Source organism: Balaenoptera borealis (genome assembly GCF_965194805.1).
Source record: "Balaenoptera borealis genome assembly, chromosome: 4".
Taxonomy (NCBI): Eukaryota; Metazoa; Chordata; class Mammalia; order Artiodactyla; family Balaenopteridae; genus Balaenoptera; species Balaenoptera borealis.
The window spans coordinates 64463315-64478945 of record NC_138861.1 but is presented as its reverse complement, the minus strand read 5'-3'; the positions used below and the strand labels follow the sequence as shown (position 1 = coordinate 64478945).

Genomic DNA, 15631 nt, shown 5'->3' with positions numbered 1-15631 from the left:
GATTACTTGTTTATAGACAATTTTCTAAACTCATTTGATGAATATAACTATTCTAAGACTTTTAAGTAAAAATTAATAATAAATTCTACATGCACGTAAAAGCTCAGGAATACTGATTTTCAAAGTATTATTTAAAAAATGAATAATAAAAATCAGTAGTACTTTTAGGACTGATTACAATAATTAAAAAAACTAAGTGGCAGGAGAAGTCGTCTTATGCTATTGGGGAGAGCTTCCCTGCCAATGCACTAAGACATTTAAGAAAGACAGATCCACCTACATATTCCTACATTTGGTAAGAAAAAACAAAAAAAACCCCAAAACCCACAATTTTTAATGTATTTCTAGAAAATCTTTTAATGTTCAAAACTATTATACTCGTATTTTAACTTTACATGTAGTAATTCTCTAGACGATGGGTTGGCAAACGTCTTCTATAAAGGGTCAGACAGTGAATGTTTTCAGCTTTGTAAGCGATATGGTCTTTTTCACAACTACTCAGCTCCACTATTATAGTATGAAAGAAGCCATAGACAATATTTGAATAAATGGGCTTGGCCGTGTTCTTGTGAAACTTTATTTATAAAAACAGGCAGCAGGATGGATTTGGTCTGCAGGTACAGTTTACAAATTCCTGTTTTAAACGCTTCCTGAATGTCTACTATGTTAGAAACTGTACTCAAATTTCCTTTAATAAATTAATTTGATATACAATAGCAGTTTGACTGTACTATTTATTCTCATTATTATTCCTACTTACTAAAAAGATATTCAAATTTTGTAGCTTCCGACACAAAGTGTCTCCAATGCAGGCTCGTAAGGCATCATATCTATCTCCTCTGTAGAAAACAATACAAACCAAGAAAATAGAATGGAATAAAAAAACATTATTAAGATTAGTTTCATTGCTGCTATACCAATATAATGAGTTTCTTCCAAACTAACAGATAAATTATCTTATTTGAAAGAGAAGAAACTTCATAAAGAAACCAGTTGATTCTTTTTTCCATTTGACTTAATATTCTAAGTCCAAATGACTTAAGTGAAGGTCACTTTAGTTTATCTGGAAAAAAATTTTTAAGGCAGGGATTTTTAATAAAAGTTTGTAGAGAAGACTATGGTTGGGCTTTGAAGTTGTTAACCCACTTAAATTGAAGGCAGAACTTTGGGTTATGTGTATTTTTGGGAGAATGAATTCATAAGCTTTTATCAGATTCTCAAAGAGATATGTGACCCAAAAGGTAAAGAATGACTGATATAAATAAAAGCTGCAGGTAGCAATTGTTTTCATCTAAAATCAGAATGGTGTTCTGAAACCTAACCATTCTCATGATATAAATTTGACACTTTATATTCATTATTTATAAAGTGGTAAAGAGATACTGCATTATTATGACATAATCTATAAGTAGAGAAGAAATGACTGCAGAAGTGAGCTAGGAGAAAAGACATCTAAAACAAATGCATGTTTGCACAAAAACTCTTTTAATCTAGTTGCTTCTTATAAACATACAACTAAGAAAAAAGCAACAAAAAGGTCAGTATTACCGTGGGAGAAATTCTTCACGTTCAGGTTTGCCTAGGGATTCGACAATATCTGCTGCTTCAATATATAACTTAAAGTAGAAGATAAAAACATAACTTACTATGTAGAAAACTAAATTGCTAGAAAAAGTAATTATCTTCTGTAGTTATTTAATGATCATTAAAGAAAACAATGATAAACATGCTGCTTCAGAGTAAAATAATGGATTAAAAAATATAATTGTTTCTTATGCAATAAACATTCCTTACATTCTTTCACTGAGACAATGGTTAAATCTGGAGGAACTGTAAAAAGATATAATTTGATTCATGTCATTTAGCCATCTTACAGATGATATATTCTAATATTAACAAACAAAAGGAAATTTCACCTCCAAATCTATTTTTTTTTTATAACTACATAAAAACTTCTGGAAGCTTCATTCAATTTCAGCTACATTTGAATAATTTGTTTACTTTTGATAGGAAAGTACCTAGTCCATATTTAGTTTCCAACTTGGAAACTGTTGTAATTATTACATACACTACAGAGGAAATGGTCTAGGAAGCCACAATTTCAGCATTTAAAATAACATCAAACAGAATTAGTCCAGGTTAATGCAAAAAACCCCTGAGTCTCATTCTCATTTTCATTTTAAGTAACTTATATGGCTAAAAAACATAAACATGACCATGAACATGAATAAATGGTTATTTATTTAATTATAACATAGAATCTATATTAATAACATAATTTATATTCCCCATGCTGCTAATAGTTATATCTAAACCAGACTTTTACAATTGAACTTGTACACTGTGTTAAAATAAACCAAATAATGCAGCAGCAAAATAACATTAATTAATAGCATAATTAAATTATAATATAATTATAGTATATTAATATATATAATATAATTATTATAATATATAATTATTATATATTATATATAATATATTATAATAATTATAAACTATAATAAATTTACAAATTTTAATTATTAAAGCTAAATTTAAACTTTTTAAAACATAAAAAACAAGATCAATGTTATATTCAAATGTTTAAAATTAAAAAAAAAAATAAAGGGCCTGAACAGTATCCTTTGATACACTTTGCCAATTATTCCTTCTGGTAATAGAAACCAGGGTTTTTCCATCTTGTGATGTTTTTACCCTATATAGTTCTCAAACTTTTACCATTCCTATGCTTTCTACCTTTAGAAGTTTATACCTAGAAACTAGGGAATCTGAAGATTCATGATACCAAAAGACTCCATGGAACAGTTCAAGAGTCCTGAAAGCATATGACTGCTAAACTAACAGTAGTGGAAACTAAATATAAGGATAAGAAAATTCATTCCTTCACTCTCACAAATGAGGGGAATACATCCTAGAATGCAACTTTGGGTTACATGCCAATAGCCTTAACAAATGATCTTGTCAGTTTCCACTACAGAATTAAGTTTTGGTGGCATATCACATCTGACTCATGCATCAAAAAATATTTTAAGGTTGCTTTTATAATATATTAATTAATACTATGTTATAATTCATAACAGACATTCATTATATGGGTGAATAATTCAACCTTAAGCACAAAAAAATATTAAAATAGAGAACTAACCCACTGGCACAAAGGAGAAAACTTTCCTGTCACAGCTTTCAATACTTCTTGGCTGGCAACACCTCCTACTGCTGCAGCAAGTGGGGGTAAAAAGCCTTGGGCAGTCCAAGAGAGCCAACGCACAATGTCATAATTTACTTCAGGCTGAAACACAAGCCACGAAAGACAATAATCTTAACAGTATTCACATGGTATACTCAAAATTTCAATAAATAATTATACCTTAACTTCTAAAAGAGCTACTCAATTTCCCTAATAGTTTTTAAGTCCTAAAAAAAAGTCCCAATCTCATAATAAAAGATCCAATTCCATGTCAGTTACCTTAAGCAGTATATTTCATTACCAGTACCTGCCCAATTTTGCTTTTTGACTCTTTACATTACACTAGGGAACAATTTAGAATTAACTGGATTATCTACCGTGATGTCGGACAAACAACCAGAATTTTAAAAAACATGTTTTAATGAAAACTATGGAAAAAACCTTGCACCTACATAAAAAAAAAAAAAAAATGACCCATAAAAGATGATGAGCTATCATTTGTGCTTGAAGTGGCAAATAAAAAGTAAAACTGTAAAAAATGAGGCAATACATTGTAAGAAAAGGCAGTTTAGGAAAAAAATTAAGAGAGTAATGGCACTTTTGCAAACAAATCTAAGAGCCAGTCATCACAAAGTTCTCATTATTATACTTAAACTGAAATGATGTTTCTCAAAATAAAATTTATTAGTTTCTCAAAATAAAATTTATTAGTATTTTTAAGGAAAAAACTGGATTTTGGAGCTATTATTTTAGCACAATTTCTTATTTGTCACAAAGATCTCTTCATGAGCTCTGGCTTCTCTTTCTCTTCCTGTTCTTTCAACATCAGTAACTAGAATCTTAACCTAGGATTCAAGTAGGGCTCAATTAATCTCTTGAAATTCTATGTAAAATAACAGTACTTGTACATTTAGGGGAAGAAGGAAGGCTTTTATTACATTATCAAAGATATCTATGATACAAAAAGAGGTTACTATCTACTCACCACTCCACCCACTCCATTTCAATTTTCTATATCTCACTATTTTACAACTATTTAGCACTAAACTCAACTCAGATTACAATTTCATTTAAGATGTGGCATTTCTGAATGCAGAGATATTGGTGGTACTAATAATATTAAAAACAATGACAAGAATGCTAACAGAATCAGGTAATTTGATTGAGCATCTATTTTGAGTTGTATATTAAGTCCACATGTAATCTTCAAAATAATCCTAGGAAATATAATTTCTATCATACAAATTAGAAAACTGAGTCTTTGAAAGATTAAGTAATTTACTCAAGATTTTACTGCTAGTAAGTGGTGAAACCAGGATCTGAACCCAAAAAGTCCAACTCTCCAGCTCTATTCTTACCATTAGGTTACACTATCTTTCAAGATTTTATAGTTTTTAATAAACAAACATCCAAATCTGGGGAGTTTTTCATCACCCTAGGATAATGACTAAGGCCTATATCTGAATTTCTCCACACGGTCTCCAAAAGATGATACATATCCACAAGAAGAGAAATAAACCAGTGGCAGGGCTTCAGCATTACTAAGAAACAGAAAATATGAACTTCAAATTGCCTGTAAATAGAAAAACAAACACCAAACCCCAAATGAACTATTTCTGGACTTCATATTGCTGCAAGCCTGAACAGAGAGCAGGAAGCGTGTAACCACAGAAAAGAGGATGAAAGGCCTAATGTGACAAAGCACAGTCAAAATCATCCTGAGAAAACAGAAGGCCCATACTAAGTGCAAAAAATACTGAACATGTATGAAGTCTGGCAGATCTCAACAGTGGCTATGGTGAAAGAACTTCCCTGGGGAGAATGATGTAAATAGAAAGGGGGAGATATCCCTTGACAGAGAAGGCTAAAAAAGGAAGTAAGAGAGGAAGTTAAGTAGGATTTGGCAGAAATCAAAGAGATGCACAAGATATATCAACACGTATCCACCAAAAAATTATTTTTAAATAAAAAAAAATCACCTATTAAAGAAACTCCTTTTCAGGAAGAGAAGAGGAAGAGGGGCTCTAGAAACAGAAATCTGGAAAAGCACCCAAAACCCTTACCTGTCCAAAAGCATATACAGAAAAATCAGTTTACCAAACAAAGCAGATGTAAAAAGGAGACAGAAAATTAGAATCAAACATTTCAGTACTGAAAATTTCTCCCCCAAACTAATTACAAGGCGGAGTAAATTTGACTGAGTGAATTATATATCAACAAACACTTGGAGATGTGGAAAACAAACACAAAAAACCCCACCTTGAATCAGAAATTTAATAACTAAGAACCAAAATGATCCATTCCACCTCCCCCAAAGGGGAAAAATAAATAAATAAAAGAAAATATGAATCTATGAATCAAAATGGGCTCATGGTATACCTGGAAAAATTGACTGAATGATCAATCTTGAGTTATAACCTGGTTAAACTATTAGATTTCACAGATGAAAAAATACACAGAAGAAAAAAATATACAGGGCCCCAAGGCAAAAAGACCAGATTATTTATAAAAAGTAAGAAAAGTAAGCTGACATCGTATTTCTCAACTATTAGATACAAAGCAAGATATCAAGGAAGAAAGTTAACAGCCTTGAATTTTACTTTCAGCCAGGCTCCTTTCAAGCATAAAGGTTACAGAAAAAATTTGAAATGTGTAAGAACTCAGGGAATACGGTTAATTCTAAGCTCCTTCTGAGAAATGCACCAGAGACTAAACCTGATTTCAAGTCTTACTATAAAGCTACAGTAATCAAAATAGGATGGTATTATCAAAAGGATAGAAACAACCAATGGAAGATAACATTGAGTTCAGAAAGAGCCCTACACATATGTGGTCAATAAATTTCTGACAAAGGTGCCAAAAAAACTGAATAAAGAAAAAACTGTGTTTTCAATAAATGGGCTAGAATTACTGGATATTCATACACAAAAAAATTAACCTTGATCTATGCCTGGCAAGATAGAAAAAAACAAATTAATAAAAGTACAAAACTGTACACAATGAGTTCAAAATGTATAGTCATGTACACGATCTATACTTTGTATGGTATAGAAAAATAAACTCACAAAACAATAAACCTACTAGAAGAAAATACAGGGGAAAAGCTTTGTGATTTTGAGTTAAAAAAGGGCACAAACCATAAAAAAGAAAAACTGATAAACTGAACTTTATCAAAATTAAACACCTGTGCTCCTCAAAAGACACTGTATTGATAGTAAAACGAAAAGACAACCCACAGACTGGAAGAAAATATCTGTAAAATGTGTGTCTGATAAAGGACTAATTTCCAGATTATATAAAGAATGCTCTCAACTAATAAGAAAACAACCTAATTAAAAAACAGGCAAAGATTTGAAAAAGTGAAGTAGAATAATGTCAAGTAACTTGCTTACTGTCACAGAGTCAATAAGTAGCAAAACTGGAATTTTCAGGATACGAGAACAGTAATATATAGAAGATTTATATGTTACATAATTTTTGATGGCCATAACTTTGAACATTCACCTGCTCTTCCAAGGTTTCACTTATAGATGTTGCTAGTTTCAGTAGCTCTTCTGAATCTTGCTGGCATCTAGGATTCAAAATAAAACACCCCAATTTCAATGTTCTCAACTGAAATTTAAGAAATATGTTGAAAAACTGTGGATTACAAAGTGCTTACTGACTTTAAGGTAACTGGATAACTAGATACATTACTTCAAAATTACTTCAAAATCATGCTCACCTAAGAACAGTATATAAATAATGTTTAGTTTTAAATATACATGGCAAAAACTTTTTGCAACAGTACTAGGAGGTAAAAAATTCTATAGCGGATTCATAATGTAATAATTCTCAGATTTTTTATTTTAAAAAGTTATAGCTTTTGAAGACTTCAAAATGGGAAAATTCTTATTTAGTATAACTCCATTTTTATAAATTGATCTCTCCACTCCTACCAGAAAAAAGACCAGGTCAGAAGTGTTTATACAGTTTGGTGTATCTAGTGGTATTACAGTTAAAAAAAAAAAAGTTATTTCAAACAAAGAACATTACCCAATATTTGGCTTGCGACTATAGTTCTCCTGAAACTGGTCCAAGGCAAGCATGGCTGAGTGAATCTCTAAAGGTGCCTATTTAGAACATTAAAAATTGGTCAATATTTATTGAGTGTGTAATATGTGTCAGGCACTGTGCTAATGCTTTTAAGACACTATTTAATTTAATCATTATAATAAATGTATTAGCTTATTACTATTATTATCTTTATATAATAGATAAGGAAGCTGAGACTTGACTTCAAGGTCATAAAGCTATATCTAAACAAAGATCTAAGTTTTAATCCCAGGCTCTATGACTAGTTTTTATTAGGTTATCCATATGAAACAAAGGAAACAAAATGTCTGTACAAGAGCACCGAATTCCTTTTCTTTATCAACATTTACAAATTTGGAAACTGTTAATATTGAATATAATTCTTTACTTATCACAAATATATCCATTGCTACAAAACTGATCCAGTGATTTAAAAAAAACAGAATAAATGCTTCCAAGGTTTTTATGGAAGAACTATGTATTATATAAAACTCTACATGGTTCAGAAAATCTTTTAACATGATCACCTTTGCATAAATTAATGAAACCACCTTTACACTATCAAACCTGGTATATCATTACAAAAGTAAACCTTTTTCCTATTATTCTAACATTTCCATTATATAAATTCCTATTTTTAATCCTTGGGCATCAGCTCTAGATACATGAATACAACTTTTATTTTTAAAAAATCCGACAGTCTGACAGAAATCTTCATAATCTCTTACCAATCCCCACCCGCCTTTCTCAAACCTGCAAAGCATTTATTTACCTCAGGTTTGCTAAAATCCGCAATAAGGCACTTTGGATGTTTTATCTGCTTCTCTAATGGTTCCTAACAGAAAAAAACAAACAAAACAAACAACAGAAAATAATCCACTATTACTTCGGAGCAAGCACATGATTACTTGACAAACTATACAGAGCACTAAACAATGGCTCCCTCCCAAAGGTCTGAAATAAATAAGGTTGGGCTAATATGTTTTAACTGAAATATAAAATAGCTACCATTCACTGGTTACCCCTTTTCATATTATCACACTTTATTTTTTTAATGTTACATGCAACTAGATAACCTGTTCCAAATAGTAAATTTGGGAAGAATTGGTACAAACATTTGTATACCTGAAAAAATCTATAATCTTAGTCAAAGAGCTACCATATTTTTTTGATACCAAGTTATCAGGACTTGTTATGCCTGACATAACTTGAATAAATACCCAGTTAAAATTTTCTGTGTGGAGCAAAGAACACACCAAGGCCAAAAAACCCAACCAACCAACCAACACTCCACCACCACCTCTGCCCCCCCCAAAAAACAAACCCAATCTGAAATTTACTTGAGGCATAATTAAAAACTGGGGACAATGGCAAGAGGAAGTAATGCACAAATCTTCCTACAGCAGATATGACTAGCTGTAGCATTTTAATCTGTTTAGCTCTAACTTTGGCTTGAACAAAACCTTGTAGAGAACTTTAGTTAATAATTGTTCTGGAAAAGAAAAGGCAGTCAAGTTAAAACCTTGAGAACTTGCAAGAAAAAACAGAGATGTGTTAGACAGCTTATACTGAGAAGTGGCCTAAGGATTTAAGCAGCAAGAGGCTCCTTGGTTCCTTGATACAAGTAGCCTCTACATTCTCTCTATACAGATACTTACCTTTCCTTTCAATGCCAGTTTATGGGAATTATTTAACATTTCCAACATATTACACTATTTCTTGAAATCCAAAAAATTAAAAATTTAGAAACCTGGATTAACAAATATGATAAATAAAAGAAATATTCCTTTTACTTCAAAAATGTAAATAACTAAATAATAAAACAGAACATATACTGAATCAATGCTTATTAAATCTTTCAAATATATATTAGTTACATCTTTTGTCTTAGGAAGTAATTATAAGAAGTATAATCAACTCTTTGATGATTCACAAAGGAGTAGTTCCTTTGAGGTAACTTATATACCTTAACTATATGGATGGGTATTGTAGCTGTAAATTTTTTTGCTGCTATCAGTTTATTTCCATAGATTGATTCCATTTTCCTGAAAGTGGGTACAAATTAAAAAACAAAATCTGTTCAGCCTTTGAATTACTTTTATTGCTTTTTTCTCCCTGCCATTCTTCTGTAAAGAAACATATTTTTAATCAGAAAAAAAAAATACTTACAAAGCAGAATGTTTTAGGAGTCTTAACTTGAACAGCTATCCCTCCATGTAAATAAGGTTCCAGTTCTCTAGTATCACCAATGCTAAAAGAAAATGGTGATACCACTAAAAGGAGGAAAAAAGAAAACCATTATATACTGATATAAGTATTTAAATTTGAAGGTTTATCATCATAAAGATGTTAATTTTTCACAGTTTACAAAATTAAGATCTCAGTATACATCATTTTATTTGGTGGTGGGTGGAAGTGTGGGGAGCTAGACAGATTATTTTTCCCATACAAATGTAAGGACTTAAGCAAAAATGGTCACGAAAACTTGGAAGGAAAAAAAGGGAATGAGAGGTGCTTATTATATTAAAATACTTTATAAAGACTCAATAATTAATATACTGATACTTTTTATATATATAGTTCATAATAATTAAAATAGTATGATACTGGCTCATGAATAGACAGGCAGACAAACAGAATAGATTATTCAGTAACAGACCCACAAGGGACACAATTAAGGTGGTACCTCAAACCAGCGAAGAAAAGATACTCAATAAATCTTTTGGAAAAAAAGCCATCTGGGAAGTATTCCAAATGGATAAAAGTTTTAAGTATCAAAAAAGATGACAAAAAAATTATTAGATAAGAGCATAGGAGAAAAATTTCTTTAAAACTTTGCAGTAAGGAAGGCTTTTCTAATTATGACTCAAAAGAAAAAACTGAAAGCTTTGACATCATATACACATAGAGCCATCACAAGCAAAGTCAAATGCCAAACTACAAAAAAATTTTTGCGACTCATATTAAAAAAAAAAAACTCAACAAATATGCCCTATATATTAGGAGTTCTGGGGAAAAATAATCAACAACTCAATGAGAAAGTGGGCAAAGGACAGATGATTCACATTAAAGGAAAAAGAAATAGCTCTAAAATTTAAGAAAAGATACTTAATCTCATTCATAAAATGTAAAATGCAAATCAAAATTATACTATACCATTTTCAATCATACAGGAGACTATTCTACAATTACTGATGTGAAAAGACCATCTAGATGTTTAGTTTAATGAAAAGGCAAAGGGTAGCTCTAGTCATAATATGTTACCTTGCATGTAAAAATGCATAAGGAAATCTGGAAGGGCACACAATAAACTAAGAATAGTGGACAGGTAAGAATGAGTGGGAGTCATAGGTGGGCAATAAAGTTTTCACTATAAACATTTGCCTTCTATTTTTTTTTTAAATTTATTTATTTATTTATTTTTGGCTGCATTGGGTCTTCGTTGTGCACGGGCTTTCTCTAGTTGCGGTGAGCGGGTCTACTCTTCATTGCGGTGCATGGGCTTCTCATTGCGGTGGCTTGTCTTGTTGTGGAGCACAGGCTCCAGGTGTGCAGGCTTCACTAGCTGTGGCATGCAGGCTCAGTAGTTGTGGCTCGCGGGCTCTAGAGCACAGGCTCAGCAGTTGTGGTGCACGGGCTTAGTTGCTCCGTGGCATGTGGTATCCTCCCGGATAAGGGATCGAACCCGTGTCCCCTGCATTGGCAGGTGGATCTTTAACCACTGTGCCACCAGGGAAGTCTCCCTTCTACTGTTTTTGAACGATTTGCTTATTCACAAAATTAAATTAAATAAACAAGGTTTATATATTAAGTAGACAGAAAAGGTCAGCAGAGTAAACATCAAACTTAGCTGCTGTTACTTCTGGAGTAGAGGGGAGGTCTGAACTAGTACTCATTTTTAACTCTACCTAAACATATATACATATATGTATCTAGAATAAGCATATATTGTTTTAGCTATTTAAAAATGTTTTTCAAATAACAGAAAATTACTTTAGAGCAGTAAGTACCAACTAATAAATGTTAAGAAAAAAAAAGTTTCATAAACTGCTACTCTATTCAAATATTCTCTCTCTGCCCAAAGAATTTTTGGTACAAAATGTGGGTTTTCTTTATTTTCATTCCTTGATATCCAGTGGCTTCTCCTGTTAATATATACATATAGCCTCAAGATTCGGATCCAGCACCACAATCTATCATTGCATGGCCCCCAACACAACAAAGGATAATCCTAAATAGTTAGTTGAGTCAATTTATGCAAAAACAGATAAAAATTCTTTAATATCAGTGATCTGAATCTGTATTTTACTTATTTAGATATAGTCTGGGAAACATAATCCAACAGTTTTGTTACCAAAGATTCTTTTTTAAAAATGTTTATTTATTTATTTATTTGGTTGCACCGGGTCTTAGCTGCAGCAGGTGGGCTCCTTAGTTGTGGCTCGTGGGCTCCTTAGTTGCAGCTTGTGGGCTCCCTAGTTGTGGCATGCAAACTTTTAGTTGCGGCATGCATGTGGGATCTAGTTCCCTGACCAGGGATCGAACCCTGGCCCCCTGCACTGGGAGCAGAGTCTCAACCATTGTGCCACCAGGGAAGTCCCCAAAGACTCTTAAATATAGATCCAAAGTTGTTTTGGTATAAAGAGCTCGTAACAGGGACTGATTTTTTTTTTTTTCTCTCCTAAGGATTCATCTTGTAGTCATTAAAAGAAAAATAAAAGTAATCCATTTACTAGTCTATACACTAATCACATAATTATACTTTTAGATGCCCTAAAGATAAAACTGAATCACTCTCAGCTGAACAGGTGTAAACATGCTGTCTCTGAGTTACAAGACATCTAGCAATGTCTTTAACTCTTTTAAACATGGCTGGAGGAAAATCACAAACTACACAGACTAATGCTGCTATAAATTCATTATTTTCAACTTCAAATGGGCCCTAAATGAAGCCTGATGATTTTTTGATTTTTTAAAATGTTTACTCTCCTCACATCTCTGGCCTTACCACCTTACCTCTCCTTTCAGTCATGATTTCATCTCAGTCCACTGACAAAACAGATTCCTGCAGCTTCTTGCCAATAAATCCACAAATCTGCCTGCAGTAACATCCATTCATCCCTTTATCCAAGCCACTGAACAAAAACATATATCTTCACTTGAATACTTCACTGTCACCTCACCCAACAAGCCTAGACTGTACTCATTATCTCTCTCCAAAACCTGCTCCTCTTCTTGCACTCCCTAATGTGTAAACAAATAAGGTGCCAGAATCTTCACTCACCTACCATAAAGTTTCCTCTTAAATGTCTTAAGACTCTTGCTATCTCAACTCCCACTGTCACCCCTGCTATATTATATCTTTAAGTTCCTTGAATTCTATTTTGCTTCTTACTGTTTGTCTCTGCACAGAATATTTTTTTCATCATCTTTGTAAGCCGATGCAATCAATTTTAATCAAGACACCCTGTCCCCACTGCTGCTGTACCAAAAGTGAGTAGGTTTCCTTGCTAAGGTTAGAGATCCCAGAATGCCTTTTCTCTCTTTATACCATCATTGCTGAATGTTAGTATCCCCTCACTTGGATTAAATGTCTTGAGGCCAAGAATTGGATCATGTCTATCTGAGCTGATGGTGTGTTCTCGACACTGAGTATAGTGTCTGAACTGTAAACATGCTAAATAATGGATAAGTATAAATGAATTAATTAAACTTACCAGTTATTTGTTGTGTACATCCATTTAAGCCTGTCATTCCATTAATTTCTCGAAATGTTAGGAATTGTCCTGTTTCAAGTTTGTGAGGACGATTTTCAAGGCAAGTGACAATGCCAGGATTAGCCTAGAAATAAGAGTAATATACTAAAAAACAAGTCCATGTATTCCTTTTTTGTACAAATTCCAAATCTCACACAAAAAGGAACGTTATCATAAAATTCTCAAAATAACCAAAATTCCAAGCCATTCTTCTCCTTCCATATTAAAAGCAATGCTTTAAAGAATTGTCACAAAATAGTAACTTATCATTTTATTATGTGATTTTAAAACTTATTTTATTATGAATGTTTAAAATATAATTTCTATGTTTGGGGGAAATAGATTCCACAAGGGAGTTCAAATATTTCACAGATGCAAAGATTCTTGTGATTTATAAAAAACATTCGAAGTGACTGAATGGTAAGTTTCAAAGTCATTCATGACAGACTCTGTGTACACAAAAGATGACTCTAACTTTGAAGATCAAAGAAATGTAAGAACGGAGGATGGAAATTTAAAGCCAGGAAAGTGGTAGTTTAAAGCTTATCCAACACTTTAAAGCAAAGAAATATTATGTACCCCTGCTTATCAAGATAAAAACAGGAAGGAATTGATTTATCTCATCTAAAAGGTGGATGAGATAGGTCAGACACCAGGAAATTTCCTAACTGCATATAATCCATCACATTGCGTGAATAATGTGATAATAATTTAATTTACATAAAACCTAATGGAATTATAATTCTCTCTTTCATAAATATGTAGATTCTAAAAATTCTCTTGCTGTTTAAGGGCTTGAGAAATACAATTATGATCACAAACATGTAGATAAAATTAATGTAATGTGGGTTTACTAATATCTCAACAAGAATAGAATTCATAAGGGCTTTAAGAAGGAGAAATAATTTATAGATAAGTTAAATGGGAACGTTTATGATATTTTTCTAATTTTTTATGGATAACCTCCATATTTCCTGCACTATTCAATAAAAGACAATATCAGTGCAATACAAGATCCCTTGGAGTTTATTCTAACTCTATAATATTCTTAGGGACAAACTAACAATAACTAGAGAAGGTAAAAGGCTGAACAATAACCATTCTGTAAGCAAAGAGATACAAAAAATGATTTTGCAATGAATTTTTTCTTAAAAAGGGGTGAGAAAGGCAACATTACACTGGGTTTAAAAAGAAAGCATAAAGATAGAAGCACAAATACTATTCGGTCAAAGTATATTATCATTTCCTTATGTTTGGTTTCTTTTGAGCTTTAATGTAAATTGATTATTAAGAGTGCAAATAAAGTTAATGATTTAGGCTAAACTACAGAAAGAGTAGTAAAAATGGATCATAATTTCTCCAATTCTTTCAGGGAATAAAAAATTAAGCTTGCGTGATATTAAGAGAACATGGTTAGAAAATTCAGAGTTTTTGATTTGAAGGTTAATTAATTCTTAAACTTTTATCATCCTCCAAATAATGTTTTAGAAATATAACAAATTAGAAAAGTTTTTGTTTATGATGATTTAAGTGTCCATCTTCCTGGAGTCAGAGTGTTGGGCCAAGTGACTTAAGACATACTTAGTACATCTATGATCTGACACAATCAACAGTTCAGTAAACACTGACTCACAATTCATGTCCCATAGGAACATGACAGAGAACAAAATTAAAATTAATGACATAAGCAAATGTTCATCAATTGTTAAAAAATGTTAGATGGAATCCAGAATACTCTCTCTTAATATTCTAACTTCAATTTTAAACAAATAAAAAATACTGCATATTATAATATTTTGCTAATATCACTTTTTAAAAAATAGTCTTCACATCAACTTAAGAAAATCAATCATATACATATACAATAATATACGTATATAATCATACTTGCGTTATATTTGAAATGAAAATCTCTTTCGGTTCTTCTCCTGTTGTATCTAAAACTTCAAATTCATCACCGAAATCACAAAACAACCGTGACCAAATTCCATGTATATCTGCACTGATGAACTGTGAAATGAAGAAACAAGTTCAAGCTTATACATTTATATAAAGAAAAAAAACCCCTCAACTATCTTAGGCCTTTTGGTGACAATTTTATTTACAATTAAGCATATTATTTGAGGTATAAAGTGACCACAAATATGATAATTTATTTGTAAATTGGTTTTGGAATCAAGGATTTTGGTATTTCAGACTGGATATCTGGTGTTAACAAAATCAGAAGCAACATCAGCACACCATCATTGTACATTCTATAATTTTTAAATAACAAAAATTTGTGCCTTGCCCTAAAAATCAAGCACAGAATATAAGAAAGATATCTTGGTTTGACGGTCTAGCAGTGAATTCTTACCTTTCATTTTAGAAAAGAAGAATGGAGTGTCCATTCACCAAAAGCGGTAGAGTTGAAGGAAAATAAAACAGCTAAAAACTGAGAGTGGCGTCAACAGGAAAGGGGCTGAGGAACTAACAGTGCACGTTGAAATTATGAAAGGTAAGAATCAGATTCTTAAACACAATCATAAATGTTTTATTGAAAGTGATTTTTATAACATATATACATTCTCCAGTCTAAGAAAATGTAAAGAAATTATTTTTGTGCTCAGTT

General features: G+C 31.8%; 1 protein-coding gene across 2 annotated transcripts in view; it reads right to left on the bottom strand.

Moving 5' to 3' along the window:
* Positions 1–15631, bottom strand: part of UBA6 (ubiquitin like modifier activating enzyme 6) — an 83862-nt gene that overhangs the window by 27801 nt on the left and 40430 nt on the right. For both annotated transcript variants that reach the window (XM_082390096.1, XM_082390097.1), the window contains 9 exons: positions 14908–15030; positions 12982–13105; positions 9434–9537; positions 8037–8099; positions 7226–7302; positions 6695–6761; positions 3149–3292; positions 1549–1616; positions 761–839 (listed from right to left, as the gene is read on the bottom strand). In XM_082390096.1, coding sequence (XP_082246222.1) covers positions 761–839; positions 1549–1616; positions 3149–3292; positions 6695–6761; positions 7226–7302; positions 8037–8099; positions 9434–9537; positions 12982–13105; positions 14908–15030 — 849 coding nt within the window. The remainder of the gene's footprint in view (positions 1–760; positions 840–1548; positions 1617–3148; positions 3293–6694; positions 6762–7225; positions 7303–8036; positions 8100–9433; positions 9538–12981; positions 13106–14907; positions 15031–15631) is intronic.